This window comes from Paramisgurnus dabryanus, chromosome 2 (genome assembly GCF_030506205.2).
Source record: "Paramisgurnus dabryanus chromosome 2, PD_genome_1.1, whole genome shotgun sequence".
Lineage (NCBI taxonomy): Eukaryota > Metazoa > Chordata > Actinopteri > Cypriniformes > Cobitidae > Paramisgurnus > Paramisgurnus dabryanus.
This window is the reverse complement of record NC_133338.1, coordinates 24,503,372-24,525,938: the sequence shown is the minus strand read 5'-3', so window position 1 is coordinate 24,525,938 and position 22,567 is coordinate 24,503,372. Positions and strand designations below refer to the sequence as shown.

Genomic DNA, 22,567 nt, shown 5'->3' with positions numbered 1-22,567 from the left:
AAACCTATCCACCTGATTGGCAATGCAAGTGTTTGGGTAAGCAGATCTCTCCCTAACGCTTACTACTATCTCAAACTTCTAGATGGCTTTATCTTATGCCCCAAATTGGCTGAAGGCAGATTGATTTTTTACCTTTCTGTGTGTGTGTTACACTAAAGGGCTTTGCCATAGGAATGTTATCACAGGTCCTGACGTGCATTCACATTATGAAAGAGCCATTCACATCAGACTGAAAAACAGACTGCAATGGTATATAAACACATTAGTGATTAGGGGTGTCACTTTTTATTCGATATTCGAATATGCATTCGAACATGACGTGAAATATCCGTATTCGAACTATAAATAAACCATCCGGTTTTTTAAATGCCATGTGTAGCGCATTTTTTACAGTAACACCTCGTAATAGGAAGGAGGCTGAGAGTGAGACCGACGACTGCAACTGTGCGCAAGAGAGGGAATCAAATGGGACTAAAATGAACCTCATGTGCATGTCAAGATAGAATTATAGTTTGTATATAAAATGACATATTGTTTATAGTGTTAAATATTATAGCAGAATAAAAAGCTTGTGTTAATACGTTCACATTATGAAATTAGCATGTATGAAGATAATTTCATCGTGTTTACAACGCAATGTAAACTTTATATTTAACAACAACAGCATTTGTCTTGTAAACGGATTTGAAATGATCATGTGCTGACTGTCGAACGTCACATTGACGACAAGTGAGATCTGCTTAACTCAGCGGTAAGTTTAATTTCATCTCAAGTAACAAAGGGTTTGTGCTCTATATCATTGAAAACGGGCAAGCAAACAGCACGCGCAGGGTTAATGTACTTGTGAATGACGGCTCACAAACGCGCGGGATAGGCTTTGTATGTGTGCTTGTTGTCAATGACAGTTCTGGTAACAAAAAACACGCACAAGCGCGGGATATCAATGACGGGCATTAAATCCGCTGCCGAAATCTGCGGGCGCGAATTCCGTTTGCGTCTGCCTACTCCTGCTGCTATTTAAGTTGTCACGTTATTGTTTGTAACTGTTCTGAATCATTTTTTTATATATATATATATATATATATATATATATATATATATATATATATATATATATATATATATATATATATATATATATATATAAGTTTGTTATTCATAAGTTGATAACCTGCTGTTTCAAACATTAAGTAAAAAAGTAATCCAGACAACCCTGTTTATGACTGTCAACTGTTCATAATTTTGTGATTGAACCTCTATTACAGTGGGTTTTTGATGCGCGTGGGGGGGGCCGCCTAGATATTCGAATATATTCGGATACATTGCATGATATTCGAAATCCGTTCGAATTAGATTTTTCTCAAAAGTGACAGCCCTATTAGTGATGCACCGATGTATCGGCCGCCGATATTAATCGGCCGATTTTTGATGAATTTGAAACCATCGGCATATCGGCAATAGCACGAGAAAGGCCGATACCGATTGTTTATTAATTAACTGCATAAAGAAATCCATTATATGTAAAAAATTGTTAATGTTGTTAATAAAATAAATGCTGAATAACTAAAACCACCTTTGAAGGTTTTCATGCTGTCTTATTATATTTGTTTTAGCTTAATTTGTGCCTCTCTTATTATGTTGGTCAGTTGAATGTTAATTAGATCCAATCCATGTTCAGTAAAAATAATTTAATGCAGAAATAAACTAGCTAATAGACCAACTGTATAGTATTGTATACAAGTGTTTAATATCGGTATCAGCATCGGTATCGGTCAGAAGTTGTCTGTTTAAATCGGTATCGGCCAAAAAAAAAAAAATCTTATCGGTGCATCCCTAAAACACATATAATAAAGCATTTTCTAATACGAACCATTACCAGCTCAGTAAGATAAAAAGAAAACATTTAACTAAAGTACGTAATTGAAGAGCTCAGATGCAAAACCCTGTAAGTGCCCCCGGCATGTTTTTTTTGTAAAACATACATGTCACTCCTAGGGCTGGACAAGAATATTTGATTATTCGAATATTCGCTCCGTGGGTTGACATTCGATTTTCAGTTTTGAGATTCGAATATGGATGTTGGTCTCTCTCCGCCACCTATAGAGCGGGAGAAGCTCTGCATTAACGCTTTAAAATATATTTTTTACAGCGTTAATGCAGAGCTTTTGGCAAGCAGGAAGTGCGTTTCATGCTCCCACTCTATAGGTGGTGCAGAGAGGCCAACATCCTAGTCAACAGCCACCAAACGCCACAAGTAGAAGATTGCCTCGAACGTAAAGTGCGCTTCCTGCTTTGGCATTCACGCTAATAGTGTTGTTAAATAACGTTCAGTTTCTTGCAAAAACTGATTGATTTGCTTCACAAGACATCAATATGTCGCATGGAGTTATGGGGGATTACTTTTGTATTGGATATATATGCTTTAGCTCTCAAAGTGGCAGATCGGTTGACTTGCATGACGGAGCACTGGGGTTTCTGCAAAATATCTTCTTTATTTTTCTACCGATGAAAAAACCATATTGGATGTGGTGTAAGTGTTAGTAAATAAACTTGATTTTGAAAGTATGCTACCATTTTATTACAGTTTGTTGAACTTTGTTGACTTATTTTCGTTGTTATATAATTTAAATGGCCTACCCTTTACGTTGTCAGTAATTACGGTGCTGTACCTTACTAAAAGTATTGCTCTTGTGTTTTGTTTCACTAATGCTGTTCTTGCAGGACGTATGACAGGCACACCGCTTCCGGCTTGCGCTGTTCTGTAGTTTATTAATTCTAAATGTGTCACATGTCCATATTGCACGAAAAAAACAGATTGGACAGACAGACAGTTTTAAAGTGTATATTTGTTATTTTTATTGTCAAAAATGACAATCGTTTTGCTAGATAAGACCCTTATGCCTCGTTTGGGATCGTTTATAGTCCTTTGAAACTCCGTTGAAAAAAACCGTTAAGTGTTGAGTTAAGTATTAAATGTTGGGCTCTATTAAAGTCTATTAAAATTAGAAAAATCCTGCAATGTTTTCCTCAAAAAACATAATTTCTTCTCGACTGAACAAAGAAAGACGTCAACATTTTGGATGACATGGTAGTGAGTAAATTATCTGGATTTTTCTTTTAAGAAAATTGACTAATCCTTTAAGCAGCGCAGCAAAACTGTTAGGCGAGTATGTGCTGCTGTGATGCTGTGATGTGTGCATGCATGCTGTGTGAAACCGGCACAATACATGACAAGATATTTCAGTTGATATCATCATCTCATTTTTGACGGAGGAGTCGTTTAGAGGCTTTTGCATCTGAGCTCCTCAATTATATTTTAAGCAAAACAATAACTCTTCAGGTAGGCGTGCTGGAAACACTGAGAAGCAGAGGAAGAACAGTCTGGGGAAACTGACTCACTAAGAAAGATCAAAATAGACCAAGGCCAGGTCTGTCTATCTTGGAATAAACATTATCGTTCATTGGACACTATCGGTTATCTGTATATTTATCTTTATAGTAGTGTAAACGGTCCTTAAGAGTCATAAACTAACTCAAGAACTAAATGTAACTCATACAGCCATTGCAATACACATGACATTATGCACTAACAAAAACACATTTACAGACATGAAGAAGAACGACATGAGGATGTTAAACTTGCTTACGTCAACAGAATATATGTAAACCCCTATCAAATGCAGCTTAGCATAAACTGAAAGGGATTTAAAACAAACACAGAGGCAGATACACCACTCATCTGACACAGAAAACAGTGTTCAGAAAACAGAAAGAAAAATCTATCTTAGCCAACCTTTAAAACATTTACAGTTATTGATTTGCTTGTTTGCATTTTATTGAGCCTTTAGTCTCAGCAGTCAAATAATGTGTTGTATCATCCATTATACAGCATCAAAGAGCAAATAGTTGCAAAAAGGTGGTGCTTAACAAATTTGACTAGAGTACTGAACTCTTGCAATGCACTGTGACATTCTGATTAAAGAAACATGCATTTTAATAGAACCTTGCAGCACACATTCTACATTATATGTACTTATATACACTTTTATACTGTACAGTGTAGAGAGACCAGTGTGAATAAACTTACAAAATCACTGGCCCGTGACTTGACTAACTAAACCTTGCAGTAGTATACTATACATGTCTCTACATTACCCAGGTGATAACATTTTATCAATAAACAAATCCTATTTTAGAACCATTCAAATGGTTTACATTGTGACATCATTCTCATGAAAAGCGTTTTCCCTCAAAACTACACATTTATCTAGCATTTAAATAGTTTCCATTATTCTCAAAGCCGAACAGAATAACTAAATAAATTAGAGCCAAAATACAACATCTTCCTACATCATGAGATACCCTTCCCTGTCTAAACAAAGCTTATACGCCGGTGGTCGGCGTATGTTCTCAATTGTTTCCAATGGAAGCGCTGCATTTTTTAAAAAGCCAGCAGCTGGCATTTTTTTCTGTGCTAAAAGCCGGCGCTCAGCGTTTATTCTGTGGCTGAGAGTTAAAAAATATTCAACTTTGGGTGAAAAGCTCAGCTCGTCAATGTAAGTTCTCACTCGGCCGTCCAATCACAGTGAATGATGGGTGGGACAAATATCACAACAACCAACCGGCGCATCGTACAATGACAAAGCAGAAGTATCAGAGCAACCAAAGCGCTTAGCTGAAGAAAGCTGGCATTCTGTATCCGCCTGCTGTCGCGTTTAAAATCTTTGGTGTGCACACCCCCTAAAAGCTTCAAACTAACTACAAAACTGCTAAATACTATCTGAGATCATTTGGTTACTAATGATATAGTATGTTTTTCCTTTATTTTTTTGGTGCTTACTTGGGCCGTAATAATGCATTATGATGATAGGTCTTGATCTACATGAGGAGATTTGTAATTTTCCAGGGTGTTTTCACATCACAATGCCTTTTCTCTAGAAAAGAGCATCTTTTAAGCTAGGGAATGGGATGCAATGAAACTTAATTTCTGTGCCAATACAATACCACAATTCGATTACTCTTAAGTACTTAATTCAAGTCAGATACAGATAGTTTTGCTTTTTACTCCTTGTTTCAAAGAATTATGTCATGAAATCCTAGAAGTCCAGAGCATACAAACTGCAATCCTGTTGTCATTTTTACCCAATTCAAAATAATCTTACAGTTTCACTTCTGATGTGTTTTTTAATAATATAATGTGCCCTGAACATTGGATGATGTCCGACAAAAATGCTTTTATTTGACTAACAAGTATATCATATGCTCTTTAGCACCGCAGTCACTTGTTAACTTGGCTGGACTTTTTTCCAGTCAGTGACCAACATTTACAAATGGCAATATATCTTGAGCCAAACATTGATTAAAACTCCTCAAGATTCAAACAAGATTTTATCTTGATGGTTTCATACAGTGTCGTAATAGCCTTACTAGTCCATACCCTGTTGTTGTTGTTTTTTTGGAGGGGGTCGGGTGTTAAATGGTATGCACTTTTGCATGTTCTCTAGTGACAGTCCTTAACTAAAAAATGCACATTCCTTCTTTACAAGAAATTCACTACAAAAGTTTCTTCCAATTTATTAATTGGGCCACCAAACATTACTTCTGCTTGTTACCATGTCTTACACACACATTTTTGCCAAATATTTTCCTTTTATGCACTTTTTATGGGACTTACAAGAACCAATCATATACAACAATACAAGTTTAAGTGTCGCAACAATATTCAATATAACAACTGCAAATAATACCAAGTGAAGGAAGCCAGGCTGCTGTCTTTAAATGATAGCCTAACCACAGGGTGTTAAAAATACAAAGCTGTTATCAATGAAGCACACACACACACAACATCCATTTGTTGCCCAGCTTTGACAGATCCAGGTTGAAAACATTATGCTTTCGAACTCAAGTTTACTTGCTCGTGGTAGTGTTAATCTTATAACAAGCAGCCTAAACTAAAACAGAAATATTGTATAACTTCTCCATGAACCACTAAATACCTCAAGACCATAGCTGCTGCTGTCATATACATGTAATATGCACCCAAAACAAAACTGATATATTTGAAAAATTATAATGTTGTAAATAAATTACTAAACTAACCAAACCAAAATAATACTCGTATTGTGTCTTCTTCAACTGACGAAACATTTTTTTTTTCTATCATGTAAACAAATCCTGACCTAGAGTTGCTGAATTAACTAAAATCGGTGATTTGCGGGTTTAGAAAAAAAAATGTTTAGGGTTATATCTTCACAATCAGTAATCACTTTCTTTTGATGAGAACGTAATTTTGAACAACTTAGGCTCATTTGTTATGGCACAAATGAGTTATAATCAAAACAAACGCCTCAACGACCCCAGTCTGAGAAGTTAAAAGCCAGGGTTACTTCCTTAAATACAATGGACAGCAACAACACGAACTGTGCTCAAGATTCTTTTGGTTAGTTTTCAGATCAAGAGCATTACTCATTATACTCCAATATCCGCCTCCTCTCCGGGTGTCATGCAGAGACACATGTGAGAGGAATAATAACTAAAATACTCTCAGGCTGTAAAGCATTACTGAGTGTCTAGTTTACCAGCCTGACAACTTGAATGGAAGATTTTCTGGCAAGTGAGAAGTTTGAGGAACAAGGAGAACAATCTCTCCGGGCACCTTTGAATCAAAACGTCACCACACACACCGAGCTCCTGTCCGGTTAGTGACTTACCGGAGTGTGGGCCCGATACAGTTCGTGTCTGTGCTCTCAATCTCGCGAAGGATTCGCTCGTGCTCTGCCGCTGTCTCCGCGCTCGCCATCTTCCATGTCCTCGCGACGCGCTCGCGAAAATAACGCACCGAGAGAGGGGGGAAAACACTGGAGCTTTTACTTCCGGTTTTACTATTGAACGAATCATTATGGATAAATTAAGTGTTAGAAAGAACGAACAACGTATTACTTTTATCTAATCATTTGGAAAAAATATAGAAAGAAGGGGTAATTTAATTTGAAAATTTTTTATTGAATTGTTTAAATTGAAGTTTAAAATGGAAATGTATTCAAATTATTATTTAATATGAGACCATTTTTATGATTAATGTGTTATATATGGTTAATATATGATTAATGAAATAACGTCGTATGAGTTTATCGTTGTTGAATACAATAACTTCTACAACCCAAAATAAAATAAAAAACATGTGATGAAAGACAGTGACATCTAGTGCTTCAAAAGCTGAATCAAACTAAATGTGCAAAAGGTGTACATTATCTCATCTAGTTAAACGAAAGATTTACTTAAAAAATTAAATAAACGATTAAATAAAAAATAGGCAAGTATAACATTTATGAAAGTCTGGGAAATTGTCACGCACTAAACCATATAACACATTTTAAATTTTTTACAAATATTTCCCTCATAGTAAATATCTAGTTTTCTATTTTTTTTATTATTATTATTATTATTTATTTTTTATATTTCAAACTCTTTAGAAAAATACCAACTTTTAAATCGATATTATGACGTATTTATGTATTTAGTTAATTTATTACAATTAATAAATAATTTTGTTAATAAATTAATTTAGTTCCCTTGATGTGTATGTATTTATTGTTTGCAGAGTTAGTTTAGCATTGCACTCTTAACTAGTGATGGGAGAAACGAAGCTTTTCGAAGCTTCGAATCAATTGCTTCGATAATTGATTCAGTTTTTCGAAGCAGTTCGAAACACCACACACGCTGGCGACCCCTGCTGGTCAAAATAGTGTAAAAGCAGATATGTATTATAAAACGTTTTACAATTTTTTTTACAAATAATAGCAAGATTTTTATTAAAATATGTTACATAATTATTTAACTTAATTAAGACATAGTTAAAAGTGTATTATGTGTTTTTAGTTTTATTTAGGGCAAACAAATCATTAAAACTAACTACCCTTTTAATTATGCAAATTTTTGTTATTAAATCTGTCTATAAACAAAATGGCAGTGTTATTAGTCAGAAGGATAAATGTTTTATGAACTTGCATAATAACACTGACCCGAGTTTACCTAAACATATAAGACACTGGTCATGTGATCAACTCCCCCTAGTGGTGAACCATCGGATTTTCGAAACGTTTCGAAACAGTTATGACGAAATAAAGCCTCGTTTGCTAAAATCACGTGACTAGGGCCAGTTTGAAACAAGCTCCGAACCACTGATTCGAAACAAAAGATTCGTAAATGTTTCGAAGCCTCATGAAGCAGTGCTTCGAAAACGACCATCACTACTCTTAACGTGAAATGCTGTTGCGCATCTATACAGCATATTGTAGTACATCTGAGTGTCAACAGAGTATCAGAAGTGCTAACAGAGCCAGTCCAAACATCAGTCCGATAGCACCCGGAAGACATACACCGACAGACTTCAGATAAAGGTAAGAAACTCGATATCTAACTCAAATTTTTATTATATTAATAATTAATTGAGGCAGAATGTGACTTTAAATCGACCGCAGAGCTGGACAAAACTTTAACAAGTTAGTAAGTTAACTCCCTTTCCTTTTGAAGAGATCATTGCTCGATTTTTAAGGGTCTTTGGGGGTTGGACGGAGCCTCAAAGTTGTAAACAAATGTTTCTCGTTGGTCCCTGTTTTGAAACCCTGATCATTTAAAGACGTGAGATGAAACTGCGCATATATAATTTTGATTGGCACCGTGATAAGGAAAAGGCTAATTATCTTCTTGACACACGTCATTGGGGACAATAGGTTGAAATGTAAAGTCGTCAGTATTTATTTCACTGTGGCACTTGCTCCAGATGTGTGCTAATTAAATTATTTTAATGTTTCATGGTAAGACTATTAATTTGTAATAGTAATTCTCTGAAATTAGCTCTGAGAATGTGGCTTTGCCTGTTTGTACCACAACGATCATAGTAAACCATGAACATGCTGAAATGCGTGTTTTTCACATCCCTGTTACTTTGCGAGTGGTCAAAGCACGTATATTGTGTTGTTTTCTTGTATTACTCATTAAATGTTGCTTTGTTAGCTTTTTTTCATCTGATCCCTGATCTGCCCTTAGTTGATCTTTTTGTGGATGTCATTTTTAAGTAAATAGCAAAAATTAAATCATCTCATTTTTTTTACATACAGTCATGACTTTTATTTAAACACAGTTTGTATAGCTCCAGTTTCTTCAAAAACACTAAACTAGAAATATGATAGAATAAATGAGAATGTAGATTATTTACGTATTGTCTTTAACTTGCAGTGTAATCATGGCGCATATGTTTACACTTTCTGACAATGAGTCAGATACTGAAGACCATGAGGACTCAGGCAGGACAAAAGTTAAGATGGGATCAACTCAAAGAAAGCAGTACCTCAACGTGACTGGTAAGTTGAAAAGTAAGTCTCAAGGGCCAGTGGGATAGTTACAAGAATACACGTCGATTCTGCTGTATCCTGGATACACAACACTGCGGTTTATCTACAGCTCAAGTCCCTCACTGCACTTTTCCAAGGAATCAACATACATTTTTGCTTAAAATTAAGCTTTATGACTACAGTAGTTGAATTACATTGACCTTTAATGATTGTGTGACCAAGCTTTAGTCAAATGCACGAGACAAACTACTGAACAGCGAATGTCTGTACAGGATTAATTGTTAAATGACTTGAATGTTTTGGTTTCGGTTTTAGCAGTTGTGTCTGTCATCAAATAAACCTGTTTCATTCTGTAAATAGAGCAGGTTACATGATGACATTAATGTACATGAGCAGCCATAAACAACTAGATTTATTTTTGTGCAGTAATGAGAAAAATGTGTTATTTAGGTTAAAGGAATACTCCACTTTCATAAAAATAAAATTCGGATAATTTACTACTCACCCGATGTCATCCAAGACATACAGTCTTGTTCAAAATAATAGCAGTACAATGTGACTAACCAGAATAATCAAGGTTTTTAGTATATTTTTTTATTGCTACGTGGCAAACAAGTTACCAGTAGGTTCAGTAGATTCTCAGAAAACAAATGAGACCCAGCATTCATGATATGCACGCTCTTAAGGCTGTGCAATTGGGCAATTAGTTGAATTAGTTGAAAGGGGTGTGTTCAAAAAAATAGCAGTGTGGCATTCAATAACTGAGGTCATCAATTTTGTGAAGAAACAGGTGTGAATCAGGTGGCCCATATTTAAGGATGAAGCCAACACTTGTTGAACATGCATTTGAAAGCTGAGGAAAATGGGTCGTTCAAGACATTGTTCAGAAGAACAGCGTACTTTGATTAAAAAGTTGATTGGAGAGGGGAAAACCTATAAAGAGGTGCTAAAATGATCTCCAATGCCTTAAAATGGAGAGCAAAACCAGAGAGACGTGGAAGAAAACGGAAGACAACCATCAAAATGGATAGAAGAATAACCAGAATGGCAAAGGCTCAGCCAATGATCACCTCCAGGATGATCAAAGACAGTCTGGAGTTACCTGTAAGTACTGTGACAGTTAGAAGACGTCTGTGTGAAGCTAATCTATTTTCAAGAATCCCCCGCAAAGTCCCTCTGTTAAAAAAAGGCATGTGCAGAAGAGGTTACAATTTGCCAAAGAACACATCAACTGGCCTAAAGAGAAATGGAGGAACATTTTGTGGACTGATGAGAGTAAAATTGTTCTTTTTGGGTCCAAGGGCCACAGGCAGTTTGTGAGACGACCCCCAAACTCTGAATTCAAGCCACAGTACACAGTGAAGACAGTGAAGCATGGAGGTGCAAGCATCATGATATGGGCATGTTTCTCCTACTATGGTGTTGGGCCTATTTATCGCACACCAGGGATCATGGATAAGTTTGCATATTTTAAAATACTTGAAGAGGTCATGTTGCCCTATGCTGAAGAGGACATGCTCTTGAAATGGTTGTTTCAACAAGACAATGACCCAAAACACACTAGTAAACGGGCAAAGTCTTGGTTCCAAACCAACAAAATTAATGTTATGGAGTGGCCAGCCCAATCTCCAGACCTTAATCCAATTGAGAACTTGTGGGGTGATATCAAAAATGCTGTTTCTGAAGCAAAACCAAGAAATGTGAATGAATTGTGGAATGTTGTTAAAGAATCATGGAGTGGAATAACAGCTGAGAGGTGCCACAAGTTGGTTGACTCCATGCCACACAGATGTCAAGCAGTTTTAGAAAACTGTGGTCATACAACTAAATATTAGTTTAGTGATTCACAGGATTGCTAAATCCCAGAAAAAAAAATGTTTGTACAAAATAGTTTTGAGTTTGTACAGTCAAAGGTGGACACTGCTATTTTTTTGAACACACCCCTTTCAACTAATTGCCCAATTGCACAGCCTTAAGAGCGTGCATATTATGAATGCTGGGTCTCATTTGTTTTCTGAGAATCTACTGAACCTTACTGGTAACTTGTTTGCCACGTAGCAATAAAAAATATACTAAAAACCTTGATTATTCTGGTTAGTCACATTGTACTGCTATTATTTTGAACAAGACTGTAAGTCTTTCTTAGTTCAGTCTAGAAGAAATTACGTTTTTTGAGGAAAACATTCCAGGATCTTTCTTAATTTAATAGACTTTATTGGACCCCAACAGTTCACAGTTTCAATGCAGATTAAAATTGCAGTTTCAACACAGCTTCTTTTTTCAATGCGTGCACTTAATTTTTGTACAGCGCGTCACACAAAATAAAATGTGGCGATTTTTTTTAAGCGGATAAAAAATAAGAACTATATTGTATGGTGGAAAGGCACTTAGTTTGCAGCACTTTGACCTCGGCCACAGTAACATCATCACTCCTGACTACTCTCTCCACATCCCTCCGCCGAGGTCAAAGTGCTGCAAACTAAGTTCTCTTCTGCCGTTCAGTATAGTTCTCATTTTTATCCTCTTAAAAAATCACCACGTTTTATTTTGTGCCACCATACTTACTCGTGTAACTACTCATGTAACAGTCTTTAAATAGGGAAAACATGGAAGTGTTTGGTCGCTTCTAAATTCATCCCTGTTTGGATCCTAAGGAATGAATGGGGCTAGGCTAAACGCTAACACATTCACAAGGCGCTGTACAAAGATTAAGTGCACTCATTGAAAAAAAGATAGGTATGTATTAATTTGTCTTATTTGAGGTAATAACATAGTAAAATATTGAAAAACGGTGGTGTCCTTCTTTTAAATTGGGAAAAATCTTGGAATGTTTTTCTCCAAAAACTTAATTCCTTCTTGACTGAACAAAGAAAGACATAAACATTCCTTTAAGGTCTACTCTGATCTGGCAAGGCTCATTCATATTCACATATCATTAAAGGAGAACAAGTGGTGAGGCAAAGGAATCACTCAATGAATGAAGAGGCCCTAAAGGCGTCCGGCATAGGAGAGGAAGAAGTCAATTCTTTCCGGCGTCGATCCAGTTCTGCTCCCCCTGCACTGTGGGCAGCTAAGAAATATGGCCGACAGTTGAGGAGAATGAGTGATGAATTTGACATCCTACTTGATCAAGGGGTAAGAACTGTTTTTGGACATGGAAAAATAATCTTTCTAAAAACTGTTACTGATAGCCTACCTGTAAAAGAAAATATTTTTAAAAAATACTTAAAAATACCTCTGATCGTTATAGATGAAGAGGGTAAAGAGTGCAGGAGCAGCATCTAATATGCGCCAGTCACCCAGCTGGTTGTCTTTCCTTTGGAGTCACAAAGAATCTGATGCCGAGTCACGTCCTGCAGAGTGAATGAATGTCAACGTATAATGGAAAATGGACTACTGTACATATTGATGCTGGTACAAGAATAGGATGTGCCTGCATTCAAAAAGCAATTCCATGAACTGGCTGTAAACCTTTTTTATGAACTGCACTGGGACTCTTGGCTAAATGAATAGAGAATACACAAAATGGAGATAACCATTTGACCTAAACTCTGATAATATTTATGCATTAAATTTAATGAATCCGATCGCTTGATATCACCATGTCTAAAGCACAATCTTTCTGTCACTTTTGGTGATACTGCAACAAAATACAATGAAAACTGTATAGCTTGTAAGGGCTAAAAACTTTTCATTTTGAAGGTAAAGACTAAATTAAATGAAGAAATAGTTTTTAACAAACCATAATAACGTCCAAGATGTTTATTTGTATATAAAAAAAATTGTGAAATTGTAACAATATTTTTAGAAAATCGTCTTTTCAATAACGATGATATTTTACTTGATAGCATCTAGAACAGCCCACACAGGGTAAAGGGACTTTGACCACTCTGAGGGCCCTTTTCCTTTATTTTCTTAGAGTAATAAACACTCTTGAAAAGGTCTATACAGGCATATGTTAATACCAAAAGCACATGAGCCTAAACAACAACAAGTTTAAATACCCAAAACATATTTTTTTTGAGTCTACTTAGCCCAAAGGAAAAGAACAGGGAGGCCATCACCACTGGTATTACTTGAAAAGATTTCAGATGTTCTTATTTGTTTGTAATTTTAATGTTTTTATCTTGTATCTTGTTTTGTATCTTGTATAGCTTAATAAAAATAAAGTAACACAATACTTTATATACTTCTTTTTGCTATGCACAATTGTTTTTTAATAATGTAAATCCTTTGTACATTTTTGGTGCATCAAAAAATTTAAACAGAAGATTTACTCTTTACCCCACTACTAAGTTTTCCAGCCATAAAGTCTGTAAATTAACAATTTCTTAATGTTGTTGTTGTAATCTTAAGATAAGAATACCTGTGTCAAAACATATATCCTCTGTAGTTATCTGTTAAAGCAAAAGTCAAGCAAATTTTAAACAACTGACATGTGTTTAGTTTATGTGAAGTGACTTAACAATAACAGATGCAGAATTGTGGATTTTGATAGGTTCTTGTATATTAAGTGTTTATCACATAATTGTCTTTGTCAGGACACTTGTTTTGGATCCCAGCAGAACTTCACTCCACAGTCGAGAGCGAAAAGACTTTCCATGTCCTTTTCACTAAGCTCGAAGTCAAAAAGACACCCGTTCTCCTTCACACGTTCTGGCTGACACGATTTCGGAAGCACTGGAATCTTCTGTTGTACAGCCCATCTCAGCAACACCTGCGCTGGTGTTCTTCCACACCTTTTTGCAACATCCTGAACCACAGGGTCTGACAAAAGAAGCCCTGTTCCAAGAGAGGAGTAGGCTTGGAAACACACCCCTGTTTCTTTACACAGAGCTCTCAGCTCATTTTGTACTAATTTTGGGTGAAACTCCACCTGAAGAACAGCTGGAGAAACTTTACAGTTCCTCAGAAGCTCCCGCATGTGTTCTACGGTGTAATTAGAGACCCCGATGGCCCGAAATTTTCCTTCCGAGTAAAACTCCTCCAAAACAGCCCAGCTTTGAGCACGGTTTGCAGGGTTATGTTCATCCCCCACTGGCAGCCCCTGTGTACCTGGCCAATGAATAAGAAATAGATCAATGTAGCCTAGTCCTAAGTGCTCCAGGCTCCTTTTGCAGCCATCTCTGGCTTTAGAGCCCTGATCTTTGGGACCTAGTTTACTGGTAATGAAAACATCCTCTCGTGATAGGCCATGCTTGGGTAGCAGACAACGGAGTGCATGACCTACATGTGCCTCATTACGGTACACTGCAGCTGTGTCAAAAGCACGGTAACCTGCTGCCAAAGCAGCATCTAAAGCATTGTATGTGTCCTCTTGACCTTGCAAACGAAATGTGCCCAGTCCCAACAGAGGCATCCGGGTCCCGGTGTTGAGAAGTACAGATGGCTGAGTGTCTGTCATCGTGAGGTCTTAAAACTGGACACTGAAATTCTGTTATACCTATGAATTAAAGCAAGATTGCAAATATGTTAGTAGATTAAAACACACTTTGCTGATAAAATTACAATTGGACAGTAAACAGGCACAACTTACCCAACAGGTTTTTAAAAACAATTAAAACAAATAGTTGCCAGTGAACTCATAAATGAACTTGATCAAAGTCCAAGGTACGTGCAACACGGATCAGATTTTTTTAAATGTTAAGTTACACTGATGAGTTTTACCTGTAACACGTTGCTGCTACCGTCTTATCTGACTGCTACAGGTTTTATTACCCGACAACTTAACCTGACTTGGTCATGAGACAGCACAAGACCGGAGCGTATTTCTGCATATGGCTAAACCATAGATATAAATAAACATAGATGTCACCCTAGCGGCTGTTTCTATGGGCTACAGTCGTCCGCCATATTGACACGGTCCTAGTCAGTCCGTAAACCCTCGAGAGCAGATTAAACTGCGTGTGCAACCGTATTTATAATCATTTATGAATAGGTTGTGCTGGTGTGTAGAACCAAACATTATAATAGCTAAACTAATACAATACACACCACACAGGCATTAGCTATCAGGACATATAAAAATTATCATTGCTTAAAATCTCTAATGTTCAGTTATACATAAAAAACATAAACTGACAAATTTTTACCAGTGAAAGGTAATCACATTTCTTGAAACCTCGGCAATTTTACAACCAGAGTCTCCGCAAACTTGTGCTGATTTTACTGTAAGTGACGACGTGAACCGATTCAAAATGGCGAATGCATCAACGTGTCGTTACTGTAGCTAGCTGTCGACTGGGACCGATCTATTCATACATGTCTATGGTATTGGACCAATCAGAAGGTTTGTTCGCCTTCATGCGGGCGCGGCGCCACAAGAACTGATTGGCGCACGACGTAAAACTACCGCGAGAGCGAATCGAAATGAGACGTCTCCGTGTGATTCCTCGAATCCCTCGCGGTACTTTGACGTCATCCCCTTGTCAATTCTTGTGGCGCTAACACAAAGTCGAACAAGCCTAGTTTGTTGTGATGACGCAGAGGCGGGAACTCTGACAGGATTTCACAACCCAGCGAGCTTTATTTAACCATTAACCCACCGGCGGCGTTTAAGTTGGCTCAGATACTTGATACTTTACGGTAACTGACTATTAAAAGTATCATTTACATTGTAAATTGACACGTTATAAACATTTTAAACACTGCTTTAGTATACTTAAAAGTATATAAATGTCATTTAACATTTCTAAAAAAACGTAGTAGATCAAATATAAAGATATTCACTCAACAACACCCTAAGGTACTTATCATACTTTATTATCATCCTCTTTTTTTAATATTTTTTCTGACAAAGGTGTCTCTTCATCAAATAGCTTAGTTACAGAATGTCTATCCAGGCCTTTTCTTACCCTGTACCTGAGACCAGATTTTTTCAGGCTGGACAACATGTCTACAAATGTAAGATAAGAAAAGGCGAGAGGAGCAGGTAAGAAGATAAATACTTTTGTTTGATCATTTAAATTGGTTTGAGACATAATACAATGGTAATTTCTGTTGAATTGTTTTTAAAATGTCTGGTTTGGACATTGTGTTTTACAGTAACTTTATTCGTGAAGAATGCAGTCTGGATGAAGAGTTAGTCAATGAGGAGCTTGAGGTTTAGCATCAAGTTTATTAGTTTAAATTTGATTTACACAACTAAAGAGTCTTTCATTATTTCACCTAAATTTGTTTTGCAGGATGCTGTGCGTGCAGTGCTTGCAAACCTGGATGGGCTTCACCCTTTTACTACCCAGCACTTCAACATTTTTCCCTGTATGCTTCTCTGAATATAAATTTAAACGTAGTGTACAATTTTGTTATTTTTGGCATTTTGACAGAACTTGAATCTGAGGTGTGTGTTGAAACGTTTGAAATTACATTTGTAGACAAAAATGCAGTTTGTCAGCGTTTCAATTTCTTTCATTAGAAATTTGACAAGAATTGACATTTCTTTTCATTGCGATGATGATTTAGGCCATAAAAAAAGAAACTAGTATGAGTACACAATACATGGAAATTCCTCAGTGCTGTTAAAAGTTTCACACAATTGTGTTATTACATAGTTTTGATGCATTTGCTATTATTCTGAAATAAGACTGATTGTTTTGTACGGTACTGTATTTAAACTAAGACTAGTATACAAATCTTTAGTATCATTATTGTTTTTGACAACTTATCCAGATAAGAGTAAATGGGAACGAGTGTCCAAACTGAGATTGATGAAGGAAGGCGTGAAATTGTCTGCATACCCCTTCCTCATCACACTGTACGTGGAGTGTCGTGAACCAGCTGGTCGTTCAGGTGAGACTCCTCAACAGCAAACGTTCACTGTACCCTACATGATCCTCACTGTGACATATGTGCTTGTGTCTGATTTTGTTTACCAGTGTTAAATACCAGTGTCTGTAACCTACCGGTAAGTGTCTCATATCACATCTATACAGCTAAAGTCATAATGAAAACCACAAGAAATAAACTGTCAAACTTTCTGTTGATTTCATTTTGTAAATGGGAAAATTTCCTATGTACACTGTCAGAAATAAAGGTACAAACTGTAACTTTTCTGTCACTGGAGCTTTACCCTTTCAAAAAGTACAGTTTTGCATCTAGGGATTTCATTTGAGTACCCCTGGAGTACATACTGGGACCAAAGAGAGCTTATTAGTACCTCAAAAATACATATTAGTATATCAAAGGTACATATTGATACTAAATGTTTACATATGTACCTAATGGTCCATACAATTACCGTTTTAAAGGGTGCTGCTCCACTAACAGCTAGGGTGCATATTTTGACTTTTTTCTAATGATGTAGGTCCTTAAGGTACGGTAATCTACCAAAAATTGTATTCTGTTTTGTATTCCTGTAAAGGAACCAAACGGAAACTTAGAGTACAGCCCCAGTGACAGAAAAGGTACAGTTTTGAACCTTTATTTCTGACAGTGTAGCTATCACAAATATCATAGTTTATCATAGTCCTTGTTTTTGAGTTATATGTTTGGTCAATAGCTCAATATACGTAAAGTTTTTAGAAAGGATTCATAGCATTGAAAGGGAAGTGCCTGATAACAATACAAAAAAATTTAAATGCCCACAGGAAAGAGAGACAATTTTACTTTGTGCTGGTGACACACTGGTAAAAGACCAAACCACTGCAGCTCCACATCCAGAAGAGGGCGTTATGAGCCAGGGCAACCAGCATAAACCATCTTCAGAGAATCTTCAGTTCCTTCAGTAAGTGTGTTAGTGTGCTGTATAAGGTAATAAATCATTGCCAGGTCCTGCCCATCTTTATGGTGTATTTACAGGGTTCCCACGTGTCCTTAAAATCCTTGAAAGTTTGCTAATTTGGGTAAAAAAAATTCAAGGCCCTGGGAAGTTTTTGAAAATATACATGCATAGATACAGGTCATTGAAAGTGCTTGAATCTATTTCATGCAAGAAGTTTTCTGGAAAAAAAATCCATATTATTCCCTGTGTAGTGTAGGATAATATCATAAAAATTCGAAACTTTTTAAGCACACGTGCTAAACTTTTTGCTTTAAGTGCTTCTATCTTCTGTATTGAATGTTGATTCATGCCAAAATGCTTGCAAAGTTGTGTTTGACACATGAAAACGTCTCGGGTTACGTATGTAACTGTTGTTCCCTGGGAAGGGAATGAGACGCTGCGTCTCCTTAACCATACTTCCTGCGTCCATGTAACTCCATCTTTGGCAATATTTCAGATAGCGATATACTTTGTGGCTCGCGTCACCCTGTCTTTTGAGTTAAGCCTCACCATTGGTTAAATTTGATATACATATTCAGACACACCCTTGGAGGCGTCCCCAAAGTGTCACCGCAGTGAAGCAGCGCGAGTTCCCTCGAAAGGGAACTTAAACAATGTATCTTAAAAGGTAACACGATGTAACCTTGCTCTCACTTGAAATGTGTCCCCACATTTAGTTCTTGAATTTGAGGTTAAAGGATAATTCTGGTATTTAACACTTTGAGTCTCATTTCTGGTTTGTTTTGGATGAACTACAGTGATGGACACTGAAATTTTGACAATGGGTCGTGTCTTGAGTTTTTGACTTGTTTAGAAGCGTCTCTTGACTGCTTCAGAATGGAAGTCAATGACCATGCACAAACATGTCATTAAAACAACACTTAACGTTCATTTTCAAAACTGTGCTACTCACCGAGTGGTTTGTGGTGTTTGTTGATGATTAAAAACAAGTTGTGTAGCGAAATACAGTTTCTGTCGTGTTTTATTTGGCATTTTGTAAAATTCCATTGACTTCTTTTGGAAGACTCATTGCTTGCTGATATATCACTCCGCCGCCGGGAAACAGAAAAGGGTCTGTTTACATGTGGTTGTAGTTTTTTCGCTCGGTTTCTCTCAGAATAAATTTTTTCCATATTTGATGGCTCAGTGACCAGCTTTAGGTTTGAAGTTAAGCTCGATTATGGCAAAGTAGTTGTCGCCATCAAGTGGTCGGGAGTGTGCTAACGCTTCAGACTCAAATATAGAGCGGAAGTATATACGCGGTTGTGAGGTATCTGAACAAATAGTTTCACTATAGCAAATAACACGGATTGAAATCATACATTGCGCCAATATATTTGTTTTTAATCATCAACGAACACCACGAACCACTTGGTGAGTAGCACAGTTATGAAAATGAACGTTAAGTGTTGTTTTAATGACATGTTTGTGCATGGCCATTGACTTCCATTCTGAAGCAGTCAAGAGACGCTTCTAAACGAGTCAAAAACTCAAGACACGACCAATTGTCAAAATTTCTGTGTCCATCACTGTAGTTCATCCAAAACAAACCAGAAATGAGACTCAAAGTGTTAAATACCGGAATTATCCTTTAACTAAGGTGTGGGAACCACGATTTAGATATCACACAAATTATAATTTAGAAATGTTGACCCACCGTGTCATTGTACTTCCTGTTTACTTCATCTAAAGTCTTTTGGATGCATATTGTTACAGTAAGACATTAGTAAAATATTGAAACATTGCAGTCCAAGTTACCATAACAGATTTATGTACAGGAAGTGTAATATGTTGAACACATATAGTACATAATCATTCACAAGGCCACTCATAATGATTATGAAACAAACCTGTTACATAAGCCGTCAAATTAAAGGATGGTGATCCTGTCAGATCAACCAAAGCCCAGGAGATATTTCTGGGATTTTCCTTATTGTTTTCAGTGATAGATGATAAGTTGATATAAGGTCTTGTGTCAGATGCAGCAGTTATGAAACAGCAGAGGAGCCTGAGCACTGGGCGCCATCTCAATGAAGCTGTCACTCAATCTTAAGGCAAAACATAATAATTTAGCTGTTAAAATAACATCCTCTCTTATCTAATTCTTCCTCATAGGCACGGATGTACAAATCAATAAAAAGCAGAGAACAGAACTTGACATCTACTTTTAATTCTGCCTTGAACTCATTTACAGTTTGTGGTGGGCGATAAGTAAATGATGGATGTTGGTTTATGCTGACAAGGACTCAACAGTTCGTGTAAAAATAGATACCTTTTCACAGAGGATTTGTGAGTGTGTGCGTGCATGTGTGCGTGTGAGATGAAAACCCTCAAGCTGGTAAGCTTGCACACTTTCCTAAAATCTTCTGTTTTTATGTTAAATGCACTGGAAATGGGAACAGGAATTCAATATGTCAAATACAAGAGAACAAATGGATCTTTCTTTCCTTGTTTCTCTTTCAGGGAGTCCCATTGCTTGGCCGATGGTGCAGAAGGGATGGTTTGTGGCAGTGAGGTTAGTGTATGTTTATGTATGTGTGGTAGGCACTTTTATTTCTCCATCACTAATCATCTGTAATTGCCCCTTGAGGGTGCACAATCTGACATATTAGCCCATTCAGGTGGCATAACTACTCCATTACGTTAATTATAGAAGCTGATAAAAATAAAAACCTGTTTCAGGTACATCTGGGATAGATTTAGAAGCGGACTCATCCGTCATTGTTAATCTCTTTCATGGTCTCTCTTAATGCTTTCTCAGTTATACTTTTTCTGTTGCAGATTCATGCTGAATCAGATGATGGTAAATTGCACACTCAGAACATCTCTTTCTTTACCGTGCATGTTTCTTTATTATATTAATAAATTATACATGAAGTAAATTACCAGGCAAATAGAGGGGTTTACAATCCCATCTCTTGTCCATTACTATCCTAAATATCAAAGTAATGTATTAGGTTTTTTTGAGCATCAGTAAGCAAATAATAATAAAAGAATTTTATGTTATCTTAACTTGGCATTAATTAACATTATTTAAAATTTGTAATACCTTATTTAGTGGTCCCTAAAACTTCTGACCCAGATTCAGTTACGGGACAGAACACCGGGATCATTACTAAGCTAGCAAGGTAAGAGATGCAACGATTTTTCAACAGGTTTTGCAAACCCTCCTGATGTAAGTTGTGTGAAAAATTGATAATTTGGCCTAAAACAAACCATTAGTTAGGTTAATGTTGCTAGGTGCAAAAAAATAATTACACAAGGTAGCTTTAAAGGAATAGTCTACTCTTTTGCCATATTAAACTATGTTATTACCTCAACCTAGACGAATTAATACATACCTATCTTTTTTCAATGCGTGCACTGTACAGCGCATTATGAATGTGTTAGCATTTAGCCTAGCCCCATTCATTACTATGGTACCAAAAAAAGTTTTATTTTGTGGCACCATACTTACTAGTATAACTCCTCATGTAACAGTCTTTAAATAGGGAAAACACGGAAGTGTTTGGTGGGTTCCCTGTTTGGTACCATAGTAATGGATTGGGCTAGGCTAAATGCTAACACATTCATAACACGGTGTACAGTGCACGCATTGAAAGATAGGTATGTATTAATTCGTCTAAGTTGAGGTAATAACATAGTTTAATATGGCAAAAGGGTAGACTATTCCTTTTACAATGGACGGTATCATAACTTATCAATAACATACTGTGCTAGCAAGTGCTTTTTTAAACAATCACATCAAGGATTTTCAGTACAACCTATTGTACTGTAAAACTTATCTGGACTATGGACTTTTCAACTAAAATGCTAGAATCCACACAAAGTTCTAAAGTTGAAAACTGAGAATGGATTTTTTTCATCACCTGCATGTTTCTTGTGTTCTTCCCACAGCTCCCTGTTTCCTTTTTCTATGTTCTTCCGCAAGAGTTCTGCCAAATAACATTTCAAACCGTCATTCCTTCACACTTGTAGGACTGTTTTTGTTGCATAAATTCTGTTTTAGTTTGAAATGTCTGAATTGCAGCTGTTTATAACCTATGTACTGTATGTTTAGATTTTGTTCAAAATTTAGAAATTGCTATTCTCGTGTTCATTATGTGCAGTGTGTTTCAAATACATACTGGATTCTTAAAAGTTGTTGATGAGTGTAAATCATTTTGTTGCTGAAATGAGTGTGCATGCGTGCGTGCGGTTTGTGCACGTTTGTGTGACACACCACTCACAATAAGGTGAGGTCATAGGCCAAGGTTCCACATAATCCACTGAGTCTATGCATAGATTTCTCAATATCCACTCCTGTTTCTGACAACTTTTTTGCAAATTATTACAGAACCAGAGTAGAATTAGGTGAAGCTCTGCTATATCTTTCAAATTTGTAGTCATGGAATTATGTTTTTATTTACAGATTTTATTTAGGCTATATCACTCATTGTAACCTGGAAACCAAGGG

At 36.6% G+C, this 22,567-nt stretch overlaps 4 protein-coding genes across 12 annotated transcripts in view; 2 read left to right on the top strand and 2 right to left on the bottom strand.

The window, feature by feature from the left end:
* Positions 1-6,870, bottom strand: part of exoc6b (exocyst complex component 6B) — a 122,243-nt gene extending 115,373 nt beyond the window's left edge. For 2 of the 3 annotated variants that reach the window (XM_065248775.1, XM_065248776.1), the window contains exon 1: positions 6,711-6,868. In XM_065248775.1, coding sequence (XP_065104847.1) covers positions 6,711-6,799 — 89 coding nt within the window. In that variant the 5' untranslated portion in view covers positions 6,800-6,868. Of the gene's footprint in view, positions 1-6,710 lie in introns of all 3 variants that reach the window. The other variant, XR_010526096.2, reaches the window with a different exon arrangement.
* Positions 6,871-8,156: 1,286 nt separating this feature from the next.
* On the top strand, positions 8,157-13,542 carry badb (BCL2 associated agonist of cell death b). 2 transcript variants are annotated; one of them, XM_065248773.2, is made up of 4 exons: positions 8,157-8,399; positions 9,238-9,374; positions 12,295-12,488; positions 12,604-13,542. In XM_065248773.2, the coding sequence occupies exons 2-4, from the start codon at positions 9,245-9,247 to the stop codon at positions 12,715-12,717; spliced, it is 438 nt and encodes a 145-aa protein (XP_065104845.1). In that variant the 5' UTR covers positions 8,157-8,399; positions 9,238-9,244; the 3' UTR covers positions 12,718-13,542. The 2 variants fall into 2 exon arrangements, with proteins under 2 accessions (XP_065104845.1, XP_065104846.1); XM_065248774.2 differs by having other exon boundaries at positions 8,167-8,399; positions 9,238-9,362.
* A 143-nt stretch (positions 13,543-13,685) lies between these two features.
* Positions 13,686-15,617, bottom strand: LOC135730821 (glyoxal reductase). Of its 6 annotated transcripts, none has more exons than XM_065248772.2 (2): positions 15,446-15,617; positions 13,686-14,787 (listed from the first exon to the last, which is right to left on the bottom strand). In XM_065248772.2, exon 2 carries the CDS (start codon positions 14,755-14,757, stop codon positions 13,891-13,893), a length of 867 nt encoding a protein of 288 aa, XP_065104844.1. In that variant the 5' UTR covers positions 14,758-14,787; positions 15,446-15,617; the 3' UTR covers positions 13,686-13,890. The 6 variants fall into 6 exon arrangements, with proteins under 6 accessions (XP_065104844.1, XP_065104840.1, XP_065104839.1 ...); XM_065248768.2 differs by having other exon boundaries at positions 13,686-14,796; positions 15,446-15,613; XM_065248767.2 differs by lacking the exon at positions 15,446-15,617 and adding an exon at positions 14,890-15,425.
* A 531-nt stretch (positions 15,618-16,148) lies between these two features.
* LOC135730623 (membrane-anchored junction protein) lies at positions 16,149-22,192 on the top strand. The gene is made up of 12 exons (XM_065248524.2): positions 16,149-16,284; positions 16,398-16,455; positions 16,538-16,613; positions 17,022-17,141; positions 17,228-17,256; positions 17,939-18,075; positions 20,227-20,234; positions 20,432-20,449; positions 20,514-20,626; positions 20,893-20,914; positions 21,170-21,239; positions 22,009-22,192. Exons 1-12 carry the CDS (start codon positions 16,184-16,186, stop codon positions 22,055-22,057), a joined length of 801 nt encoding a protein of 266 aa, XP_065104596.1. The 5' UTR covers positions 16,149-16,183; the 3' UTR covers positions 22,058-22,192.
* Positions 22,193-22,567: the final 375 nt, after the last annotated feature.

Coding starts and splice junctions, on each gene's coding strand:
- LOC135730623 (XM_065248524.2), top strand. CDS start 16,184: ATGTCTATCCAGGCCTTTTCTTACCCTGTACCTGAGACCAGATTTTTT. Junction 17,257..17,938: donor CCAGTGTCTGTAACCTACCG/GTAAGTGTCTCA, acceptor AAATGCCCACAG/GAAAGAGAGACAATTTTACT. Junction 20,627..20,892: donor GGATGGTTTGTGGCAGTGAG/GTTAGTGTATGT, acceptor TTTCTGTTGCAG/ATTCATGCTGAATCAGATGA.
- LOC135730821 (XM_065248772.2), bottom strand. CDS start 14,757: ATGACAGACACTCAGCCATCTGTACTTCTCAACACCGGGACCCGGATG.
- badb (XM_065248773.2), top strand. CDS start 9,245: ATGGCGCATATGTTTACACTTTCTGACAATGAGTCAGATACTGAAGAC. Junction 9,375..12,294: donor CGTGACTGGTAAGTTGAAAA/GTAAGTCTCAAG, acceptor ATATCATTAAAG/GAGAACAAGTGGTGAGGCAA. Junction 12,489..12,603: donor ACATCCTACTTGATCAAGGG/GTAAGAACTGTT, acceptor TGATCGTTATAG/ATGAAGAGGGTAAAGAGTGC.